The sequence below is a fragment of the Chelonoidis abingdonii genome, chromosome 2 (assembly GCF_003597395.2).
Source record: "Chelonoidis abingdonii isolate Lonesome George chromosome 2, CheloAbing_2.0, whole genome shotgun sequence".
Taxonomy (NCBI): Eukaryota; Metazoa; Chordata; order Testudines; family Testudinidae; genus Chelonoidis; species Chelonoidis abingdonii.
In genome coordinates, this window is record NC_133770.1 from 41,174,546 (window position 1) to 41,200,654 (window position 26,109).

At 40.2% G+C, this 26,109-nt stretch overlaps 1 protein-coding gene across 2 annotated transcripts in view; it reads right to left on the reverse strand.

The window, feature by feature from the left end:
• The window catches only part of PLXDC2 (plexin domain containing 2), a 462,666-nt gene that overhangs the window by 268,419 nt on the left and 168,138 nt on the right, over positions 1 to 26,109 (reverse strand). For both annotated transcript variants that reach the window (XR_012655203.1, XM_075062304.1), the window contains exon 2: positions 14,864 to 15,075. Coding sequence is in view for 1 of the 2 variants with exons in the window: in XM_075062304.1 (XP_074918405.1) it covers positions 14,864 to 15,075 (212 nt within the window). In the remaining variant the exon portion in view is untranslated. The remainder of the gene's footprint in view (positions 1 to 14,863; positions 15,076 to 26,109) is intronic.

Sequence of the window (26,109 nt, forward strand, 5' to 3'; positions counted from 1 at the left end):
GTACCAAATTTAAGCTGGAAATTAAGCTTAAAAGTGATCATGCAGGTCCCCACTTTTTGGATGCTAAAGTTCATAGTGGGGGAAAAAACCTTGACACATTTACGGAAACATTTTCTTATTTGACATTACAGTGATATTGCACAAAACATCCCTTGAGAACCACAATAGTAAGACACAGTAGTTAACCCAGACACTTAATAAGGCACTTGCTAATTAGTCATTCCAAAGGCACTCAATATGCATAATATCGGGCACTGTAAAAGCATTCAGAAAACTCTATATTGTTACTCTTTTCCCCAGGGTCTCTGAAGACTCTGCAGTTATTCTGACAAAATGAATATCCTTCTTTCTGATGAGTCTGAAAATCACTAGGCTACTCTCTCTTATTCCAGTGGACTTCCCTAGTACACACTAGGTTTAGGATTACAGGTGTGCATAAGTGGTTTAAAGCCAACTTGGTCCCACACCAAAGTTATACTGTGAACCTTTTGGCCGCAGACAATCAGAGCCGGTATATTTAAAGTAGACTACTACAAAATGTAAACTCCCTTAAATATTCTTAAAAACATATTCATGAAAGTGACTATTTCTGACCATACTTTAAATGTCATTTTGGCTTCTCTGTGTAAATTCTAATGTTGTGCTGTCTTTACCAAATCTCTCTTTTTTGTATCACTTCACTTTTAAAATTGTATTTGCTTTTGATCTTTTTGCTCTGATAAAGGACAGAGCACCAGAGTGTAATTCCTACTTTTATAGGAGTTCTATTTGCAATTTCAAGCTAATTAATTAAGATATGAAAGAAGGATCCATGGAGAAGACAAAACACTATGAAGAAGTTGTTCTGCACAAACAATTTTAAAATGCAGATAGTTCCCAAGAAAATTTTTTTATTTGATTTTGCAGTCTTTTTAGCTTTTTGGATCCTGTAATCATACTTATATATTGTGGAATCTGTAATATATATGGAGGCAGACGCATACACGCATACCCTCCTAAGCATTTTAACAAGGTAAAAGATGGAGAGAGAAAATTAACTAATCCATTGTGTCTTTCATACTGTTATTGACACATATGACAACCTGTAATCATTGTAATTTACCAGGCAAAATAGTCTAAGGATGTATGTATTTGGTCAAATTCAATTGATTTGCCTATCTGATTAGATGCTAAGTAGATAATTTTTAGAGATGATTGATAACTGACTATGTTACTGTAACACTAAGGGAGAACTTTTCAAAGTAATGCACAGTGATATAGCCATCTAGCTCCCATCAATGTCACTGGAATTCATAAAGATTTGAAAAAATCTATCCCTGTGGATCTGACTTATTTAAACTAGAATTATGTGAATTAATGTAACAATTGTCTATCTACCCATCTGAATTCTGCTACAGTTACAGCTGGATAAAGTATTTCTCCTCACACTTCTTGCCCTGAACTGACCGTGCAGCATTGCTTTTAAACATGGTAGGGCTGTTTGGTTGACACAGGTTTAAGAACAACAACCCTATACAATCTTTCTTGGAGGTTTTATGACTCCGTCCTCTCCCTCTAAGAAATCCCTCTCCTCCTCCCCACACCGGTGAACTCTCTCCCCACCACCATCCCTCATTTTTGGTTTGTTTGTTTTGTGCTTTTTGACTTTAGATATTTTTGTGGTGGAGCCATCCCAGAGAGAGGTGGAAGGTAAAGGATAGCTGTTGAGGATCAGAAGACGGAGAGGAAAGAGAGAGGTTGGTTTACATTCAACCAGCTTTGCGAATTCAGTTCTTACCAGCTGAACCTATAATCAGTGAACTTCTTGAGCATGTGCTGAGGAACACAAATGAATCAAACCTTGAATTCAGGGCTCATAACAAATGGGAATGAGGTCTGCTGTCAGTATTTCACACAGCTCCTTTCAGTGGTGGCTAGAGTGATTCCAGTATATTTGTAAGGCACTTTAAGAATCTTTGAGTAGAAAAGTGATATAGAAATGTAAAATATTATTGTCAAGAAAATTCAGATGCAGGTTTCATTACAATTTGAGCAACCCATCTTGATCCTCGCTGTTGCAGGCCTATCACAGGCTGGCTGGCCCCTTAAGGTAAACTGGGTTCAGCCTTTCCTATGACCTGGCAGCTAGGTCCCCACTGATGACAATATGCCAACTTAAGGGTAATCAGTGACCCCAGCAGTGAAAGGGTTAAGAAAAGAATATACAGAATGGAGAATTCAGTTGAGGAGAGAGATTGCAGAGCAGGCAAGACTCTCCTGCAGATAGGAGCAGGGGTGCAAATAATTTAAAGGACTTACCGGAACACCGGAGTCCTGAGCAGGGCGTGGCCTCAGCCAGAAGAGGCGTGGCCTTTCACGATTTAAAGGCCCTGGGGCTCTGGCTGTGGTTGGGAGCCCCAGGGCCTTTAAATCACCCCGGAGCTACCAGCTGCAGAGGCGGCTGGGAGCCCCTGGGCTTAGGTGCTCCTGCTCGCTACCCCAGCGGCGGCAGGGCTCTGGCAGCGATATAAAAGGCCGGCCGTTGCGGGGATCCCTGGGCCCTTTAAAGTGCCACCAGAGCTCTGACTGTGGGGCTCAGGCAGCTCTTTAAATGGCCCGGGGCTCCGCCCAGGGCCCTTTAAATCACTGCAGGAGAAGCCAGTCCAGTCCGGCACGGTGTATCGGCTCTTGCCGGCACACCAGACTGGACTAGACTGGCTTACTTTCGTCTTTGGATAGAAGACCCCACAGTGAGCATGCTCAGACTTCTGTGGGTGGGAGCCCTGTGATAGGGCTTAAGCAGGCGAGAAGTCAGGGAGGAACCCCCACAGGGAGCAACACAAGCTTCTGTGGAGGAGGGTCCTGATCTAGGGCCTACACAGAGCAGGGAGATCCTCAGGGACTCTGCCAGCTTCCCCTAGGTAAGGGAGGCAGGAAGGAAAAACCTGCTAAAACCAGAAGCAACAGAGGAAGAACTCTGCAGGAGGAAGTTAGGCTCCTGTGGGGGAGGTCCTGAGGTAGGGTCAGTAAAACACTTTAGTGGAGCTCAGGAAGGGTGGAAGACTTGTCAGAGCAGCACAGAAAGGAGAAGCTGGGAGGATCTAGGGAGAAGTTGGAGGTCTGGGAACCAAAGGGTGGCAGTGTTAAGTAAAGACTGCAGGGAAGCAGCGGAAGGGGGCTTGGAGTTGGGAAGCAGCCAAGGGAAACAGCAGCACAACGAAAGAGGCAGACCTAACTGTGTAATACAGGGTCCCTGGGCTGGAACCCAGAGTAGGAGGTGGTCTGGGTTCCCCTACCAGCAGGAGGCACCGGACAAGGATCCCTTGCTGAATCTCACCCTGACACGAGGAGGAGTTACAGGTGGCGAGTATGCTACCTTACAAGATCCTAGGATCAGCACGTTAAATTAAGTTTCCTGTGTGCTGAAATGTCTAGGTACCCTGAGTACTGTTGATTACAACTATGAATTTCCTTGCTTTGGTGAGCTTCTAAAAAAATAATGTCCTGTTTTTCATATTAGGGCTGTTTTTTAAGCTGTCAAGCAATTAAAAATTAATCGTGATTAATCGCACTGTTAATCAATAATAGAATATGATTTATTTAAAGATTTTTGGATGTTTTCTACATTTTCAAATATATTGATTTCAATTACAACACAAAATACAACGTGTACAGTGCTCACTTTATATTATTTTTATTTCAAATATTTGCACTGTAAAAAACAAAAGAAATAGTATTTTTCAATTCACCTAATAGAAGTACTGTAGTGCAATCTCTTAATCATGAAAGTTGAACTTACAAATGTAGAATTGTGTAAAAAATAACTGCATTCAAAATAAAATAATGTAAAACTTTAGAGTCTACAAGTCCACTCAGTTCTACTTCAGCCAATCACTCACACAAAAACAAGTTTGGCTTTTATTTGCAGGCGATAATGCTGCCTGCTTCTTGTTTACAGTGTCACCTGAAAGTGACATGGCACTGTTGTAGCCAGCATCGCAAGATATTTATGTGCCACATGCGCTAAAGATTCCTACATTCCTTCATGCTTCAATCACCATTCCAGAGGACATACATCCATGCTGATGATGGGTTCTGCTCAATAGCGATCCAAAGCAGTGAGGACCGATGCATGTTCATTTACATCATCTGAGTCAGATGCCACCAGCAGAAGGTTGATTTTCTTTTTTTGTGGTTTGAGTTCTGTAGTTTCCACATACGAGTGTTGCTCTTTTAAGACTTCTGAAAACATGTTCCACATCTCGTCCCTCTCAGATTTTGGATGGCATTTCAGATTCTTAAACCATGGGATCAGTGCTGTAGCTATTTTTAGAAATTTCATATTGGTACCTTCTGTGTTTTCTCAAATCTATTGTGAAAGTGTTCTTAAAACGAACCTGTGGTGAGTCATCATCCGAGACTGCTATAACATGAAATATATGGCAGAATGCAGGTAAAACTGAGCAGGGGACATACAATTCTCCCCCAAGGAGTTCAGTCACTAATTTATTTAATTCATTATTTTTTTAACGAGCATCATCTACATGGAAGCATGTCCTCTGAAATGGCAGCTGAAGCATGAAGGAGCATACAAATGTTTAGCATATCTGGCACGTAAATACCTTGCAAGTCTGGCTACAAAAGTGCCATGTGAATCCGTGTTCTCACTTTCAGGTGACGTTACAAATAAGAAGCAGGCAGCAAATGTAAATAAACTTGTTTCTCTTAGCAATTGGCTGAACAAAAAGTAGGATTGAGTGGACTTGTAGTCTCTAAAGTTTTACATTATTGTGGTTTTGAGTGCAGTTATGTAACCAAAAAAATGTACATTTGTAAGTTATACTTTCACAATAAAGAGATTGTACTACAGTACTTGTATGAGGTGAATTGAAAAAGACTATTTCTTTTGTTTATCATGTTTTACAGTGCAAATATTTGTAATAAAAATAATATAAAGTGAGCATTTCGTATTCTGTGTCGCAACAGAAATCAGTGTATTTGAAAACAGAGGAAAATATCCAAAAATATGTATTAAATTTCAATTGGCATTCTATTCTTTAACAGTGTGATTAATCGTGATTAATTTTTTTAAACCATGATTTTTTTTTAGTTAATAGCATGAGTTAACTGCGATTAAATCAGCACCCCTAGTTGTTTTTATTTATTTTTAAGACTCATCATCAGGCCCAGCCATTTTCATTTTCAGCTATGATTGAATTGGTAATGGTGGTATCAATCCCTGATTTTAGAGTGAGAATAATGGAATTGTTGATGGACCCTTTGCAACAACAGCTCTCACAGGACTTGCTATAATAAATTTATTCCACCTAAACAAGGTATTGAGACCTCCTATCCAGCACATGTATCAAGATTAACTTGATCTAAGTAAGCAATGAATAAATTCAAATTAAAAAGATATATGATGCTTTTGTTTAGTTTACCATTTTGCAACGGCAAGCCAGGAAGAAAACAGAACAGTGATATATGGGTCCACAGGCTAGCTAGAAAGCATGACATCATTGGTGGAAAACTCAGCTGAATTAGAAGTGGAACAAAAGTGCATAAACTAATGACTATCCCAGATTCTGATTCCAGTGCAGGCTGACATACTATTTGCTTTGATTTATTAGGGTAGGGGTAAAAGGGTAGGGTGTTTTATAGCTGAAATACGCTTCTAGACCAGTACACTTTCTGGCACTTTTTTATAACCAGCACACCCACTCACAACAACAGCAACAAAAATCAATGGAGTACTGGAAAGAATGTCAATTACAGTAAATTACTATGTGCTTGTGATCATCATGTGAAAAAGCAGCTTCTTTTGAAAATGTTCAAATACGTCCCTTAACCTCATAGTAAGGATGCCAGAACCATTTGTTTCCTTGTCTCTGTCTGAACAAAGGAGATTTGATTATGCACAGAATAAATTACATTCTTCATCTAGTGGCAAGGTAATTTTCTGGAATAAATTCTTGAAAAGCTTGAATGAAAACACTTTGAAATAGCACCTCAATAACAGCAAAGTAATTTTCTATACAGAATAATAGAAATTTAGTTAGAGACTCTCTAGGATCTGTCCCTTCAGTTAGTAAATGATTTAACCATTCAATATCAAATTTTATCCCCCATACAGAATCATATCATACTCGATAATGATCCAAATTATTTGCTGAACAATAAGTTCCCTGGCAAGGCAGAAGATACACCCCGATAGTTTAGCAGGGGTCAGCAACCTTTCAGAAGTGGTATGCCAAGTCTTCATTTATTCCCCCGAATTTAAGGTTTCACATGCCAGTAATATATTTTAATGTTTTAGAAGGTCTCTTTCTATAAGTCTATAATATATAACTAAACTATTGTTGTGTGTAAAGTAAATACGGTTTTTAAAATGCTTAAGAAGCTTCATTTAAAATTAAATTAAAATGCAGAGACCCCCAGACTACCGGCCATGTGAGTGCCACTGAAAATCACGTGTACCATAGGTTGCCTACTCCTGATTTAAAGCATATAATCAACATTCTGAAGAGATCTCTCTTCTAGTACCTACTTATCTTATGCACAAACCTCTGTTACAAGCTCCTCTTCATGAAAAAGACATTGGCTTGTATGGCATTGATAAAATGGCATTGGATCAGATTTAATGTAATATGCTGCTGCTAATGACCTGCAGAAGTAAGGACCAAGGTGGAATCATTCAGAATGTAATGGAACCTACCTCTGAGTTTTCTTGATAATATTTTACATTTCTGTATCACTTTTCAATATTTCACTTGGCTGCAAGCTAAACCTCAGATTTGGATAGAGCAATACGAGTTCAGCGAGGCTGGAAAACTTTTAGGCCCCATCTAAAGAAGGCGCAATGCATGTTTTCTGAACCATTAAAAGAAATTAGGTTTAAATATGATTCCATGTAAAACGGACTAACACAACCTAAATTAGAACGTTGTCTAAAATGCTTTAAAACTTGATTTGATTCATCTTCAATGGCCAACTAATTGTAAAACAAGTTTTAAACTGGTTCAGTCTAGTTTGAACCCTGCTGAAGTCTGTGGAAATTTGATAAGGATATTTACAGTGGGGAACTGTGAAAGGGAGTACAGAAGAGGACAGGCTGTGCGCCTGAAGACCATAAGAAATTCAGATGATGAGAAGTGATTTGCAAACCACAAGAGAGGTCCCAGTCTTCTTGCACCTCCTGGATGGATCCTTTACTTACAGAGATTGTGTTTTCATATGTACTATATCAGCAGTTATGAATTTTTAACTAAATATGTGTATCTATCTGTTTATCCCACAGTATTTGAGCACCTTCCACACAAAATCAGTAGTAACCCTAGTGCAATTCATGGGACTTTCTGGCTCTTATCTCTTTCCAGTGTAAAAACTCCGCTCCATAGACACAGGGGGTATATGTGCTGGCTCCACCTTAGTCCCTATCCCAGGACTGACAGTATGGCTAGCTTCTGACACTTCACCTGAAAGGATCTTACTGCTGTTCACTCTGGAGGGAGTTTAGTTGCTCACAACACCACCCCACATGGGATACACAACATTCTAAGTTGTGACTGCTTTCAAGGGTAGTGTGCTATATTTAGCTCAGCAACTGTTTCTCAACTCCAAGCACATCCCAACCTAGCAAGCAGTGCTGCCTTTTACTGGGTTGTGACTGAGGGCAGTGCTGCTGGTGGCTACACAATGCCATGGATATACACCATATAGCTTTTTTCCCCTCTACACAACACCATATCCCATTTCCCTGATTTTTTTTAATCCATTCTGCTCCCATCTGGTCATCAGTCAGAAAAGGAACCTATGATGAAGACTACTAAAGGCTGAATTCCTCATCAACAATTCTGAAGTGAAGGATGTCCTCTGCTTGACCCAGGGCATTCAACAGTTTTATACCCAGGACAAGCAGTGTAGATGTGAAACACTCTCTCAGATATCCAGCATCTCCAAACCCCAGAATGAAATAGCATAAGGGAACATGTACTGAAGATGCAGCTAGAGTTGTTTCTTTATTCTTTTGGATTTCCTAAGAAGGTTTCATAAAAAAAGTTCTCTTGCTCTTGGTGACTATAAATTACAGCACATGCAGCCCTACAAGATTCTTTTAAAGTATCAACTTGTTCCATCAGTAAATCTATGTAATTGGAAAAATCAGCTCCTTTCCCAATCACACCCAAAACATTTTAAAATTAAAGTGTGAGTCAAATTTTAACAATTTTTTAAAAACTTTTCAAACATTTCCAAAACACTGAAATTATGTTTACGTTATGGATTATAAAATATCAGACAGAATATTTTAAAACACAATTGTCCATCAGAAGGGAAAAATCCCAGCTCTAACTTGTGATGCAGACTAATAAGAGCTCTAATTTTATTATTTAGAGTCTGCAAGTGAAAACATTGTCTATAGAACGCAGTTATTACAGTGAAAAGTGCCAAGTAAGTGGGAAAGCAAGATACTGAGAATGCAATTTAAAATAAAACCATCAAAATGTAAATAAAACCCCCAACAAACTGAAAGACAGCTCTCTCTATATATATACTGAATTCATCTATGTTAATTTAGAAGCTATAGCATGGATAAGAGTTTTTTAAATCCCCTTGGTCATAACTCAGGATGAATGAAGAGACTAGAAGATCTGTTCAGTAAAATTATGCGATAAAAAGGGTTCTTTTTCTTGGCTACAGTACATGCTTCCAAACAGCCTGCAAAAAAGAGAACTTTTAAAAGTTCACAATATCTGCTATATTGTTTATTTCAAAATCCTTCAGACACAATTGGTGAGCAAAGCAATGTGAAAGAAAAAAAAAAAAAGAATTGGCCAAACAGCCAATATGTGACCATGACATTGTTTAGTCTTTGCTAGCGACACAAGGACTTTTATAATTAAGCATGGCCAAGTTTTCTGTAATACTATTATGGAATAATTCCAGCAATGACTTATTAATTCCAATAATGCCTTCTTCATTCATCAAGCTCCGTGCAATTTAGTTGTAATCATTTTTTGTTTCATAGCTCAGATTTGAAGTAAGAACAAAAGAGCGTGTACATTGAAGCCTTTTTATGCTGAAGCTGCTGTCAGTCAATAGTGGAAAGTGATCACTTTCAAATCCCAACAATTGAAAAACTCAGGTCCTATTGTTGTTTTTGTCAGCCCGAATCAGACATTCACTTTCATGAGTGACTGGTGTTAAGGAGAAAAATGTTTTGCCAGGAAACAACGCCAGGAGAAACACAAAACAACAAGTGCAAAGTCCCTATTCCAGCAAAAACCCAGCCTTGTCATCACTGGATCAAGACAACCTGCAGGTCTCAACTACAGGGGCTGCTGGAAAGTTATATTTCAGCAAACTTTTACAGGAATCAAAGGGGGTTAAAAAAACAATAAAAAAAGGGAGTGGGGGGAAGAGAGTCTTCAGCTAGTGACAACCCTACTTTGCTATCAAAAATAGTATACAGCAGGAGATGCTAAGCACCTCCAAAAGAATAAATATGTCACCTCACTACTGATTAATATATTTGCTTTTCCCTGAGTTGGTACTAAATCCTGTAATTCACATAGACATTATGGTAGGTGAGGAAAAGGTAAAATATACTGGAGTTTGGTTTGATTTAACATGTTGAACATGCAGTTTTTTACTTGGAATTGAATCTTTTCCTGACATACTGTTGCAATAATTCATTATATTATAAATCTTTGTTTTTCACATGCATTTCTCCCCTTCTTCAGAATGCTAAGCAATAAAACCATTCTGCTAGCATATTTGATGCCAGCTCTTACTTGTCAGAACAAAACCAAACAAAGTAATAACTCCAAGCACAGACATCTGAAATCAACGAAAACATCTAATTTTGATGTAGTATTTTTAAAGTGGCTGCAAATGCTAGATTAATTCCCATCCCCAAAACTAGTTAAACAGATATTCTGTTGACCTCAATCCAAAATACCCTTTTGAAATGGCCCATTTTCAACCTTTTTAATTTTAACACTGTATTGCTTCCCTAGAATGCAGCTGGGACATTTTAGAACATGCACAATGAATAGGAAAAAGAGATGGTGAAGTAAGGGGCCAATCAGATTACTAGTGACCTCTGGCAAATGGTACAGCAGGAGCTGATCTACCATTCTGTGCAGTAAATAGGACTTGGGACAGAGAAACAAAACTAGCAATGTAGGCTGAGATTCATCCATATGCAGAGGGCCCACAGAGGGTCCTGTACATCACTTACACCTCATCTATTAATAGCCATTATAATTAATACATATAATATTTCGTATAATGTACAAGGGGGTTTACAGACATATTCACTCTGATTCAGTAAGGTATCTGAGCAGGTGCCTTATGTTATACACTTGAGTTTTAGGATTGATCTCAATGGGAACACTTCTAGAAATTGTGGTTATTGCCTGGTAATGAAGGCAATTCAGTGCCCTAGGCACACACAGGGCTCTAGCTTCACTTGGAGTGGTGGTGGCTGGTGGATCACCCTCTCCTACCCTCCCTGAATTGTAGGGTCAGCCAGAAGCTTTGGATGGGCCTCTCCCCCTCCAACACCAGACTGGCACCAGCCTCTTTCCCTCCCCTTGGGAGCAGTAGGGGTGTCAGTAACGGTTCTCCCCCTGGCCTATGAGGTAGAGGAACCCCATCCCCTAGGACCTAACCCACCAGAAGGGGTGAAACTGATTAGGTGGGTGAGATGGGCACACCATAGTCTTCTCTTCCTGCCAGGGCCGCCCAGAGAGGGGGAGCAAGTGGGGCAATCTGTCCCAGGCCCCACAGGGGCCCCCACAAGAGTTTTTTGGGGCCCCCGGAGCTTCTTCCGCTCTGGGTCCTTGGCAGCAATTCGGCGTCAGGAGGTCCTTCCACTCCGGGACCCGCTACCCAAGTGCCCTGAAGACCCACAGTGGGCGGTCCTTCTGCCCCGGAACCCACCGCCAAAGTGCCGGGTCTTTGGCAGCAGTTTGGCGGCGGGAGCACCCAGCTGCCTAAGACCCCAGGCCCCCTGAATCCTCTGGGAGGCCCTGCTTCCTGCTACACACAGTCTTCTGTGGGGATGGTGTTGGGAGGGCCCCCCAGAGCAGTGGAGTTAGCACTCTACAGAGATGCCTGGAGCAGTTCACACCGCTCAGAGCTATTGCTGCAGGCTCTCTGCAAGCTTGAGCACATATTGCTGTGCTTGTCACACTCAGTTCACATTTTCAAGGTGTGTGGGTGTTTTTGGTTTTTTGCAACAATAAAGGCTAAACATCAACTGCTTTTTAAAATGAAAGATAAGATTATGATGTAATCATGTGACTCCAGCAGCAGGTGCTCTAGGCCAATACAATCTATGTCTTAATCTGTCCCTACCAAAAATTAAATGGGTGAATCCACCAGGCTCTGAAGCTCTCTCTCTTCAACAGGGTCCACCTTCCTAAGGGCCCAGTTCAAGAAAACATCCATATATAGGAAAACACTTGATCATGTGTTTTAGTTTAAGCAAGTGCTGAATGCTTTTTTGAATCTAGCCCCAACAGGCAGAAAGGGAATTCTGGCCAGGAAGAGAGTAAACATTCCCACTCTTGCCGTAAATGTTGAAGGATCCTGAATGATGCTCGAGACCTCAGACTTACATTTCGTTCAAGAGACTGCACCTGCAGCAGTACAGCACATCTAATAATCTAAGACTGGTTCAACGCTGAGGTCCCTGGCTTGGCCCTGATTTAGAAGAAACTGCAAACAGAATCACCCCACCGCTACTTGGAGGCCTTCAATCCACATAACCGACAAACTTAACCCTTCTTAACTTATGACAGACTGTGGGGCAGAGGAGTGTTGTGAGGTTTAGTTGATAGCTTCTAAAACATTTGGCTGTCCTCTGATGAAAATCTGTAAGTGAAAAATTATTATTATAGTACTATAAAATACTAGGGGAAAAAAAAATCAATGGAGCTGCACCTACTTACCCCAGGCTCAATTTGTCTCTAGGAATTTTTTTTTTCCATAAGAAAGGTCAAATTTGACACTATACTTAGGAAATAGAATTTATGGCTTTTTTACAAAATAAGACAAACACCCATATTTCTTTCTTCTGGTTTATGTTTTTTGCTTGTTTTACAGTTGATTTGAAACAAGACTCATCATGGTAAAGGAAGCTATGAGGAGAGACTATACATTATCCTTAGGGCGTATGTCAAAGCAACTTTGATATTTACAATGAAAGAGTGTAACATAATTTAGACAAACAATATCTATTGTGAATGAGTCTTGTAATGCTTTATTGTCATTAAATATGAATAAGAGACAACAATCAGTTTGTGGATATTCTTCAACAAGAACTACAATACACAGGGAAGAAGGGTTACTTAAAAAAAATTAGTATGCCTTACCAGAACTGCTGCTGATCTCCAAAGGTTCAGGAGAGGAATGTGCTACATATTTGTTATACACTGCTCCTCTTCTATGAAGCTGGGCACCAAGGATTTTGTAAGATGGTTGTATGTGATAATGAGAATTTATAATGGAATCCAATACAGTTAAGAGCCGCAATTCAGTTATTTTACCCTGCGGTGAAGCCTTTAGAAAAGGAGCACTATGAAGGGGTACTGCACCTGAATTTAATAAAGTAGGTTATTGTGAGTGAAGCTTGTTAGTACACACTGTCAGTGCACTTTGCTTTTATCAATCTAAACATAGGGAAGATGTGTGTGGAAAAATATCACCACTACCCGCATTTGCTTGCAAGTATTCTCTCCTAACCCGCACACCGTCACATTTTAGTGTCAATCCTGGAATTACAGTCATTTCAGATTATAAAATCTTAGAACAGCAACAGATGAGAGAAGCAAGGCAAAACTGCATTACTCTCTAGAGATAAGCCATGAAAAGTTCAGCTACATGAATATATTTGTAGCTGGTTGTCTTACTTTATCCACCAAATAATCAGAAACAAGATCTGTGCCGTGCCTGACTGACTACTTACATATGTGCCCAGATGGGAATACAGGAGGCAACAAACAACTTATAAATCAACATACAGGTCAAGAGTATCATTTACCAGCCAGTAACTTCATGTTAATGCAAACAGAAGATGCAATTAGCATGTACATATTGTAAAATTGAAAAAACAATGTCCCCTTGCCTCCCACCCAGAAAAGCCTCATCATTTTTGACTGAAACACCGTCTCCACAGATTGCTTAGTGTTCCTTGTATTTGTTATTCTTTAGCCAAAATAATTATTAAATAATAACAATAAATAATAAATTAAAATAGATGTGCCAGAAAAACTGAAAGTGGTTTTGTTAATTCAAGAATAAGTTCTCCTAGAATTAAGATTTAAATGGTACTGTCATTCTGGAAGCAAAATATAAAGAGTAGAATTGTATAGGATTTAGATTAAATAATTATTTATTCCAAAATATATTCTGCTTCAAGAATATAGAGTATTTTTCACCATTTAAGCAAACAACAAGAAGTAATTACTGTTTTAAAAAACCATCAAGACAATCCGCACTGAAGTCTTTACTTACTGTCCGTCTATACACACAAAATCTAACATGGCTACCTCTCTGAAACCTAACCAGAGAGTGGATTTCCAAATGACGTCAGAAAAATAGCTCAACTCTAAAAAATACTCAGTTACTGGTCACCAATCAGAGTGAAGAATCTCAAAAATACTTAGGGTCAAATTCTGCTTTCAATTATACAGGTGTAATATGGGAGTAACTCCACTGATGTCAATAGAATTCATCTGGATTTACAAAGGGGAAAATCTGTCCCTTCAGGATCCTAAGCATATAATCAAATTTAAGTATATATTCTAATATTCACACATTCAAACAGTCAGCTCTAAGGATTCATAGTCTGAGGTCAATGGAGAATCTTTCCATTGACTTCAATGTGCTATGAATCAAGTCCTAAATGTGAGAAAGTATGTCTCAGCATTTCCCATGCAAGGCTCCATATATTAATGTTTTGGAAGGATTTGGGATTGGATGGGGGGGAGCTGCTCATCTCCATATCTAACTTGGTGTTTCCCCAACTACTTGCCAATTTTCTTGAGCACTTACTCCTTTCACACCCAGGTTCTGAGTCACCAAAAGACCAGAGGATAAGGCATAAAACTAAGGCTTTTATGAAGGGTGGTTTTCATGCTTTCTCTCATGCTGCCTCTCACTGCTTGTAAAAATATCATCTCAGCATCAACAAAACTATCTAATTATCTTCCTTCAAAGCCCTCCTTAAAACTCTTTGTCAATTGACAGTTAGGCTGCTGGTGCACTGAGACCTATCATGCCAAACAATATTGTCTTTTATTCCCACATAGTCCCCCATCAGGTTCTGTGTCAATCTGTTTTCTTTTGTTTTATACTTATATTCTAAGCTCTTTAGGGCATGAACTCTTTTTGTTCTGTGTATGTACAGCACCAAGCACAATGGAGTCCTGGTCCGTGACTAGGACTTGTAGGTACAATAGTAATATAAATAATTAGTATATAAAAAAGGGATTCTCTTTTTCTTTTCAGGTCCTCCAGCAAAAACTCCTAATGATGCCAAAAAGCCTCCCTTGTCTTGTACAGCAAGGAGACAGCCTCCATCTTGAAATGACTAGTGCAATGGGAGAAAACATCTCTTTCCCCAAGAGTCACAAGTGTCAGTCCCTCCCAGACTTTCCAAGCCTAGCAACTGGAGAGCAGAAACTGGAGCCCACATGATAACATGTTACATAAACTGTTAGGCCATTAAGCTGGCCTCAGACATCAAAGTTTAAATGCACTGAACTCATCTCTTAGCTTTTAAAAACATTTTGTATGGTTCTGGGACTTTGATTCATGCCACCACTCACAGTGTAGTTCACAAACTGAATAAAGTTCACGTGGAACGAATCTCTACCTCAATCTGTGTGGTGTTGTCATGTCCCTCGTCAAGTAGTAGGTCTGTGAAGCCCCCAGGTTCTGAGGAATCCTGCCCCATGCTGGCTCTGTTAGTATCAACTGATTTGAGAGACTCTGAGTGCCTTTTCCACCTGTGACTGTATAGGTGTGACTCCACTTGTACGTTTTCCTCCACTCGAGGGGCGCTCTGAACAACTTCATAAAACACACCTGTTTGAAAAAAGAAAAAATAATAATAATGTAGGGGACAGATGATTATTTATCAGTTGGGATCCAAGCAGCTATTACAGCCAATCACTTTGTTTTATTGATCATAAAAGTAACAGTGCTAATAATTAAAAGGTCTGATTATTTCTTACAGAAGAGTCTTATAAAAATCAAATAAAAGTTGATAATCTTTCTATAGGTTCTTTAAACCATCCTGTTTAATTTAATACTATACTATATATCTGACATGAACTCTATAAAATGATTTGTAAAAATCTACACAAAGAATATCATTTTATCAAATTCAAGAGATTTGAGCGATTTTTGTCGACTCCTACTAAATTCTACAGAGCACTGTTTTCATCCCTGTCTATTTCATGACTTAAGAAAAGCCTTTCCATGACAGAAAGATTGAAATTCTCCATGCTGACACCTCCATCTACCTAAGTACCATCTCTTCTCAAATCAAACCAAAAATCTGAAACAAACAAAAACAACCACCCAATAAAAACATACCCCAGGCAGAGTTTTATTCACAAAAGGGAAGAGGAACCAGACATTCATGTCCACTAAGGGCTTCACTACGGCTATTGATTTTATGTGGAAGGCATTCAGATGCTATGGTGGCAATTTAAAAACCTTATGATAGATATTAAATACTGCAGACTTCCCCATAGTACCTGTTTCAGCATAAAAAGCAAATATTGCTTGCTGTGATACTAGTGATATTAGTTAGTAGTGATAAATGCTAATGACGTATGAAGTGTATCGAGATTGACAATGCCATTAGCACAAATATGTAGTCTCATGAGATGCATTTTATCCCTGTCCTTTTGGGCTTTACAATAAGTAAACTTATTCTCTTGCTGTGAACAAAAGCACCACCATCAAAAACCCTTGAGCAACTTCTACTTTGCTCAACCCAACAGACAATAAAAAATGCATTTGTTAATTCACAATAACTGTATTTAATTTATATAACAATACTTAGCATTTATATTTTGCTGTATGTCTTCAAAGGCCTATCTGTACTGATATTAAGTAATTAATCTTTACAAAACCAATGTGAGGTAGGTAAGTAACATTATCCCCATTTTCTGGATGGAAGAACTGGCAAAGAATCTTTATGATTTATTAAAATATAATGTAACAGTGCTGTAAAAATTACATGGTACTTTACAAACATCAGTTAAGGCACACTCCATGCCCAAAGAGAAGCTAGACTAGAATTCTGATTCCCAATCACATGCTTAGTCCATCAGACGTTACTATCATATTAACACTACAAAGAAACAAAATATTTTCTCAATGCTGCAAAACCTCTCATGAATAAAGGATGGCTCACCCAAGCAAGGCCTTGCAGAACTGGAGCCAACATTTGGATTGCTTAAATAGCTGTATTTGCATGGCATTGCATAATTGACCAGGTGCAATGTGGGGTGTTTTTTCATATTCCTCTGAAATATCTGATATGGTGGCAGGATTCACGAGGCTCAGGAGGCAGGATATAGGAGTAGGAGAATCACAGTCCCAGATACTTGGATCATATTTTATCTCTACACACCATCAGAAACAACAGTTTCAATATTCTGCATTGCCATGCAGGAGATCAGATTTGACCCTTATCCCCAGTATCGTCCCCCATGAAACATGCAGGTGGGAGTGCTGTGGGAGCAGTGTATCCAGACTCCCAGGGAGACGAAAGGTCTCTGAATACTCAGTAGTGACCAGGAGCGGCGCCAGAGTTTTTGGTGCCCTAGGCAGGGGTCCTTCCGCGCTCCCGGTCGTTGGCGGCAACTCTACGGTGGGGGGGCGGTCTTTCTGCGCTCCCAGTCTTCGGGGCACTTCAGCACCGGGTCCTGGAGCAAGTGAAGGACCTGCTGCAGAATTGCTGAAGACCTGGAGTGCGGAAGGACCCCCCCGCCGCCGAATTGCCGCCGAGGATGGCAAAATGCCGCCCCCCCAAATCCTGGTGCCCTAGGCAACCGCCTAGGTCACCTAAATGGAAGCGCCGGCCCTGGTAGTGATCCTCCATCTGATTAAAGGGGCAGGATCCATAAGGGTCCTCAAGGGAAGAGGTACAGTAGAGATAAAGGTGGGGAAATTATTTTCGGATGCTGAAAAATAAGTTAGTCAAATAGTTTCTATCGCTCTTTTCCCTTGCAGTAACTCTGAGTTAAGCAAAATGGCATTTCCAAAGCCCTAATAGGTAATCTTCCTGCTGACACTTTACATGAAGTGAACAGAAAACTAGCATTCAAAAGGTTAAATGAGCAATAAGGAATTCCTGCATTTTGGCATGTAAGGAAATTGGAGATGGGGATGGATCTACCAGCCATCACCCCATGCAGAGCAGAGTCAGTTGCAATAGTGACAAATGCTATGACAGACTTCAGGCTGCTGTATAGGCTATTTTGGACACTAGCCAATAAGATGCTAAGCTCCTCCTCCAAGCTGTTTGATCACCCTCATCTCCCTGGAAATTAATGTGAGCTGAAGGTGGTCATCCCCTGAAATAATCTGGCCTTTAATGGCCATTCTTAAAGCAGAATAAATAGTCTCAGGTCCTAGCTGTCTCCAGAAACCAACTAATCCCATTGCTTTCTTTTAGGCACTGTGTTTCTTTTAGGCACTGTGTTTTCTGAAAGGCCTAAAACACTCTTCAATAAACTGCTTAAGATTTCTTTGTTTTATCTAGCAATCGGCTGCCAGAGACAGAAGGACCGCTCAGTAGCTGAACTGACCTGTTTGCTCAGAAAGCGTTATCAACTGCCAGTCACAAATCCATTCAAAGCTACCATACCTGCTTCACCTAAGAGAAGCTCATCAGAATGTTAAGGGATAATAGAGTCTCAGGTCACACAGTGCTGACAAATATGACAAACATAACAGATTCAATCAAAGATGCGTTTAGTGCCTGCAATACAAATCAGTGACGGTATGACTGAAAACACCAAGTTACTATATTTGTAAGTATCCTTATTTGATAACAGACACCTGGAGAGAAAAGCAGGGGTATGTACACACACAAACACCCATAATTACACTGTGTCAAAAATCACATTCAGTACAATTATATCAGGTTATTAATATAACAACTGAACTTGCATGGCCCTTTTTCATAGGCCAAATAATGAAGTGGGTAAATGTACAGTTTCCTATTTGAAGGTCCAGGTTCAAACATAGGTTAGGCCTGGTTTTCACTCTTTTTGTACAGATTTAATTATTTTGGTTAGGGCTATGATTTTCTACTTAAATAGTAAAATTGGTGCTACTGCTAGCTCAGGGCTACACTACAGACTTCTGCCATCATAGCTGTGTCAGTCAGGGGTGTGAAAAGCTGTGATCCCTGACCAATGCAGTTATGCCAGTAGAAGCCCCTAGTGCAGACACTTTATATTGGTAAAGCTGCACTTTTACCAGTATAGCTTGTTTTGCTTGTGGAGGGTGGGTTTATTACATCGGTACTAGAAGTGCAATGGCAATATAGTATACTAGTATTTCTATACTGGTAAAGCCCTCCTAGTGTAGATACAGCCCTAGTGTGGACACAGTTATGACGACACAAAGGAGCCTTCCACAGGTATAGCTTATTCTTCCCTTTAGTAATAAGCTATACAGATATAAAGCCAACAGTAGACATCAATATAACTGTGTCCAGTCTCTAGCTCTGCCAGTATAGTTGAAGCAATACAATTGTGTGTGTAGATATGACCTTAGGCATGAAGTCAGTCTTGTGATCTCTCAATTTCACCTGTAAAAGCTGTTTGTTCACATTACAAAACTACTGCAGAATTCAACATGATTGATCCAGGATTGGCAGAACAGGGAAAATGCAGGTTAAGTTTGAGGTGAAATAGCAGAGCTATACTATGGAGTTTTTCTCAGCCCCTGCCTGTACTTATTATGGTTTCTAAATATTGCTATATCACATATAGAAATATGATAAAGTCCACCAAATTATTTCAATGTTTGTTCGAAAAGCAACAGCCAAAAATTAAGATGGGCCCTTTCTAACCAAATCAGCAAAACAGCTTCCCCTTCTTGAATCTCCAATCTTGAGGAAATGACAAATACAGCATCACTTTCTTGAAGTCGGCTGAACAGATTGTTTTCTGTCCATTATATGTAAATGTAAAGTTAATCACTGATGGAAATCAATTAGATCAGTGACAGTGTCTTCTAACTTCTGAAGTCAGACAACTCAGGAAAAATAAATGTGCAGAGCCGTAGAAATGCAGCCCTTTCCCAGGTGAAAACTATTTCACTTTTCTTTGTGAACTCAGGCAATGAATCACTGATGCAAAGAACAGCGGTTTACAGGAAATGTAACAACGTGTTTTACTGTTAACATTTAAATCTCAGTGTTTTCATCCAATTAGCCTGCAGAGGAATATGTAATTCAATTCAAATGGAACACTGGTGTGACACTGGCAAATTAGGTGCCCGCTCATGCCATGGTCACTGGCATGACATGTGTAGCTGGAAGCCAGTCTGGTTTGCCTGTATGCTAGTAGTATCAAAATAGATATTAGAGTTATAAGTAGGGTTACCAGGTGTCTGGTTTTCAACTGGAACGCCAGGACAAAAAGGGACCCTGGCAGCTCTGGTCAGCACAGCTGACTGGGCCACTAAAAGTCCAGTTGGTGGCTCAGCACGGCTAAAAGGCATGCTCCCTGCCGACTCTGGCTCTGTGTGGCTCCCAGAAGTGGCCCCATGAGCAGGGACAGTCAGGCAGCTCCGTGCACTGCTCCCGCCTGCAAGTGCCACCCCCACAGCTCTCGTTGGCCATGGTTCATTTTGTGAAGAACCCACAGAGAAAGAAGACTGCAATGATTCTAGTTTAACTGTTGTTTACAAAAGAAAAGCTCCAATAAACTTAGTTATCATATATGATAAAAACACACCACAGTGCCTTTCAGCTACTATTACTGATCATAGAATCATAAAATCAAAGAAATGAAGGGACCTTGATAGGTTACCTAGTACAGTCCCCACCACTGAGGCAGAACTAAGTATTATCTAGCCCAGCATTTCTCAAATGCATGTGGCCACCAGGGACTTTTCTTATGGCCACAGCCTCCTGGGTGGTGATTGGGGGCAGGAGGCAAAGCAGCAGCCCCGTCCCTGCAGGGCCACCAGCAGTGGTTGGGCCCTGCCCACTTCTGGTGACCCAAAAGCTGGAGGAGCAGACAGTCAGTGAGTTCCCCACCTTCCGAGGACCAGTGGTCAGGCTTCAGCCCTTGTGTGGTGGGTGGCAGGTCTTAAAAAACCAAACAACCAAAAAAGCAAAAGACACAAGAAAAAGGACAAGAATGTTCAAAACATCTTATTTGTGTTTCTATTCTGTTTAGGTCCAGCAAAGAATAGAGACAACTACATAGTATTTTTATTATTGAGTCTACAAAAAAAATTCCTACATAAATAAGTTATAATGACTGGGACATGTATATGTGCATATTTATTTTTTCCCCTAAAGCTAATCAAGTATTTTAGGAAAAATTGTCACAGCAGTCACCAGCAAGAGTTTGTGGCCTCACTTTGAGGCCATCAAAAAATCTGTTGTGAGAACCACTGATCTAGATCATCCCTGACAGGTGTTTATCTAACCTGTTCTTAGAAACCTCAAATGATGGGGATTCCACAACGTCCCTAGGCAATTTATTCCCATGACTAACTACCCTGACAGTTAGAAAGTTTTTTCTAATATTGAACCTAAATCTCCCTTGGTGCAATATAAGCCCATTACCTGATACCGGAATGGGGCCACTAGTCTTAATACAAAACAATTAGTCAAAAGAAACATTCCAGCAGAGAGATTTACTCTTCCTTTGTTATAGATTTCATCTGTTTCAAACTGCTTTGAGTCTGTTACGTCCTCTTCTTCACCTCACAAATCATTGGTCTTTGGTGGCATGAAGGAAACTCTAAATACAACTGTATTTCCTATTTCCCCGGACAAAAGAGTCCACCGTAAAAAAGAGAAAGACAAACAAATTCAGACAAAGTTTAAGAGAAAGAGAAGTAGTTAACTGATCCTCATTAAATTAAGTACTCATTAAATAATCAATATTGTTGAAGAGGGCAGCTTCTCCTTCCTGTCCCTACTTCCCTCTCCCTCTTTCCTAGCATACAGAGAGATCAGATTTGCATTCTAGAATCTAGGGGTGGTTAATTAACAGAATTACTGAATTAACTAATCTCAACCTGAACAGGGAAAATCGGTATTTTCTTACTGTGCTGAACAGAGTTGTACTTTCCTCTAGATATTGTATTTCTAGTTGTCCATTATCTGGTCCACAGTGTACGTCTGGTTTACATGAATGCTTGCATTCCACACAAAGATTTCATTTGCATTTCCCCAGTGGTACAATGGACTTTTCTGATACTGTTGATCCCCCAGACATTCAAGAGTACAGTTTATGATGGATGCCATTTGCATATACAGTCAGAAGAAAGCATGTCAGTAGTATTCTCAAAATAATTTTACATTTTGTCCCTCATCTCACAATTCATAGTTTTACAGAGTGTGGCTACTATTTTAACCTGTCTTTTCTTGTGAGTTATCAGAGAACAGCACAGAAAAGCAGAAAATTAACATGTTTTAGATCAGACGGCTTTTGTATTATTAGTTGTAGTAATAATGGCAAAAAAGTTATGCTAATTTCTGTCTTTTTAATCATAACATTACTACCATGCAATTAAAATTAAACCACAGATGTCATTCTATGTGTTTGCCTAAAAGCTACACCATTATCAGGTTGAGGGAAAAAAACAAAACTGACCTGTTACAAAAACCAGAACTATCCATCTAATATTCTATTTATACACACTTCTCATTTTCTCAGTCTGGATCTGAGGTCTTTCCAGAGAATGCTAATACTAACTTTACCTTATTTAAAGTCATTGTACATATATTGACAAATACTTTTTTTCCCAGTCAATTACTGGATTATAAAATGTTTGCCAAGATCAGACACTAACATTTAATGAAGCTCACTACAGTACCGTTCACATCGGACTCATAACTTGAAAGGCAGCCTGTTAGGTTTGGGGGTTTTTTTCCCCTTAAAGTGACTCACAAAACTACACATAAAAACAAGTGCCTGCCCAGGAATGGGGTAAAACCTCTTCCTGGGGGTTCTTCACTCATCGTTACAGCATACTGCGGGCTCTTATAGGGGAAAAAAGTCAACACTTCACTTCATTAGGCTGGCAGATTTATGATGATATAAAACTTCTAGCATTATTAATTCTCAATTTCATAGAGGCAATAAAACAAGGTGGGAAAGAATGAGACTGATAATTTTGCAGACAGAATATTAGGACCAGTTTCCATGAGGGGACTCTGAAGAAAAACAAACCAAAATCAGCTATTTATACAACTTTAATGTGCATATATTTGGAAGCCTCCTTACATTAGTGTGCAAGGAGAAAACCACAAAGAATCTGTGATATTCCAGACTATGCCAGTTTGGCTAGTTTCTGATCTTCCTAGCAGGCAATGGTAAAAGCAGCCCTGGTAGAGCAGTTCTGTTCAGTTTTAGCTTGAGGGAAAGGCAAAGGCTAAAGGAGATGCAAGTATACTGCTTAACTGGTGGATTAGCTAACCATAGTGTTAGAAAACTGGCTTCTTTGTAGAATGCAGAGGCTAAGCTTGTTAATTCCACTGCCACCGGTCTGGCCAAGATACTTTTGTTCTCAATATGCCTGTCAGGCTCAGTAATATTGGAGTTTGGAGGGTAATTGGTTTCATGGGCAGCCTTGTCAGACTGCAACCATAAGCCCTCCAACTCCCTGACTCAATGTCAAACCCACACTGAAGATAAGATCTGACAGCATGAGCCAAGAAATACAGAAGAGAAAAGAAAACTGGAGTTAAAATGACAGTTTAAATGGAAAAGAAACACAATCCAGGATTTAAATCCAAACAACTCTGCACTGTGCCTTTTCTTGATAGTAATAGTTCCCAGATTGTCCTTACTACAGCATAAATTAGGGAACAAAGGTGGTATAACTTGGTGTAACAAAAAAATACATATTATCCAAACCACAGGTGTCCCACATCACCCCTGACATGGGAGAACATCTATGATCATCTTTTTAGCAAATCAATGCCTAAATATGGACAAACTCCTGAGGTAAATAAATCCAGTGGTAATACTACTAATTAGAATGTACATAACCCTTAAAATCTGAAGACAAGACCATGGAACCTGGCCCTAGGGTGGATAAAAAGTTACATACTGATGTTGGCTCTGTCATCTTTTGTTTCACCGTCAATAGTAAAAAGGATGTAGTTTGTGGCCTTAGCTGTTTCACAAAAACTCAGCATACTGGAAAGGAGAAAAATGAGATTGCCCAAAAGTTTGCAGTAGGCAATACAATAGTATCACCATGAAAAAAAGCTACACATCTTTGCTGCATCTGCGGACAGAAGGCCTGGTTTTCAAAGAAGGAAAAATTCAGTTTTAAGATAACCTATGATTTACTTCAAATCAACGTGAAGATGCAGACACTGATTTTGGACACAATTTAAAAATAAAAACCTCTCAATTTTCATTACGAATTAAATGAGAGGTCTTTTTTTTTTTTTCAGCAAATGAAGCGTGAAAAAAGTGTCAATTTGAAATAGTGGCATAGAACTTGGCAACATTATGTCAGCTATTATGGAATGTATTGTTTTTTTAGGCATTGATTAATTTAATAAAAAGTGAAGGTTTAGCATCTGAACACACCATACAGTGCTGATAACACAGGCTCTTCATGGATCCTCTGCTAAGAGTAAAGAAAAATGGCACTTTCAACCAAGACACCTGCTCCAACATTTAAGAGAAATAAAGTTTGTCTCACTGTGCTCATGCAGTGAGTTCCTGCTTAAATTGGCTATGGGAGAGAAATACCTAAACCTTAGTGCTTTAAAATTATTAACACGTTTATTGCAAGAAGTGTCTATTTAGCCAGGCTTTTTTATTAGGGTTTTTTCTGTAGAGAGGGGTTGGTCAGAGGCACAGGGATGATATTGAGTTTTCTAAGGGAGAGGAGCTGGGGCTTCTTTTCAGTGTCTTTATTTTTTGTTACCACCGGTACATTATCCATAAAATTTCCCCATATAAAAGGAACACACAAATGCCTGATTAGGACAGCTTTATGGCACAAAAGTGATTATATTAGGGCCAAAGACCTGGCCTTGAGTCCTTAGAATTTCATCTAAATACCACAAACATGTTCACATTTACACTTCTGAGGCAGAGTTCAAGTAAAATATAACAAGAGTTTTACACAAATTAAATTGTCACTCTGCAGTGAATCATTAAGTTTATAAAAGCAACTGACAGAAATTGCAGAGGCACTTGATGGACCAAAGGCTGATGACATTACTGCTGCACTCCCAGGCCTGGGCTACACTAGCAGGGGGGTTCGAACTAACCTGGCCATCCTCATGGTGGCAAGTTGACTGCTACAGCTCCCTCGTCGACTCCGCTTACTCCTCCTGCTGAGGTGGAGTACAGGCATCGATTAGCGGATCGATTTATGGCATCCAGATACATCGAACACTACCCGCTGATCCGACGGGTAGTATAGCCATACACCCAGTGAAGTATGGTTTGATCTAATTAACACCAAATAACTTACACCAGGACAAAACTAAAAAGTGATTTAGAAAAACTAGAAACGTATTACTTAGCAACATGACAGATCTGAAAGTCAAAGGTTCTACAGATTGATTCTAGAACAGGAAGAGGTTGGAATGTGACTGGTGTGCTGTAAGCCTGAGTTACTTCATTTTCTTATAGGCAATGTTGTTGTAGCCATGTTAGTTCCAGGATATTAGAGTGACAAGGGCGGGGTGAAGTAATATCTTTTTTTGGACCAACTTCTATTGGTGAGAAAGACAAGCTTTCAAGTTTACACAGAGCTCCTCTTCAGGTCTGGGAAATTTACTCAGAGTATCACTGCTAAATACAGGATAGAACAGACTGTTTAGCATAAATAGTTAAAACATATTTCAAGGGACCATTCAAGGTGAAGTGGTCAGTTAACATCCTTCCACTCATAGGAGGGAAAGGAGGAGGAAAAAATGGGAGGGGCCAGGTTTAGTTGGTTATAGATTATTGTAATAAGTTATAAATCCAATGTCTTTATTGAGTCCAGGACTTTTAGTATCTAGCAAAGTTATGAATGTAAACTCTCAGTCTTGTTTTCTGAAGGCATTGTGCAGGTTTCCTTTGAGGATGAGGACTGAGTAGTCAGATATAGGGTGATTGTTTTGTACAAAGTGTTCACTCATGAGTGACATGGTGCTTTTGTCTTTTACTATTTCCTATATTAGTTCATTTGAGATCCAGAGGTCTGACACATGTTTGTGAGTACATTTCCCCAGACCTGAAGACAAGCTTTGTGTAAGCTCAAAAGCTTCTCTCTCACCAACAGAAGTTGGTCCAATAAAAAAGTATTACCTCACCCACTTTGTCTCTTCATTCCTTATAGCAGAGGTGGCCAAACTACGGCCTGTGGCCCACATCTGACCCATGGGAACCTCCTGCCCGGCTCTGAGAGGCAAGCCCCTGGCCCCTTCCCCGCTGTTACCCCTCCCCCACAGCCTCACTACGCTGTGCCACCAGCGCAATGCTCTGGGCGGCTGGGCAGCACAGCTGCAGAGCCCGGCCTGACCTGGTGCTCTGTGTTGCGCTGTGGCATGGCTAGCTCCAGCCGGGCAGCGTGGCTGTAGTGCCGCCAGCCACCAGTGCTCCAGGCAGCACGGTAAGGGGGCAGGGAGAAGGTGATGTTGGATAGAGGGCAGGAGAGTTCAGGGTGGTGGTCAGGGGTGTAGATAGGGGTCGGGGCAGTCAGAGGGCAGGGAACAGGGGGGTTGAATGGGTGCACGAGTTCCAGGGGGCAGTAAGGAAGGAGGGGGGGATGGATGGGGCAGCAGGAGGCAGTTAGGGGCAGGGGTTCCAGGGGCGGTCAGGGAGAAGGGGTGGTTGGATGGGGCAGGGATCCGGGGGGGTCGTCAGGAATAAAAGGAGGGGTTGG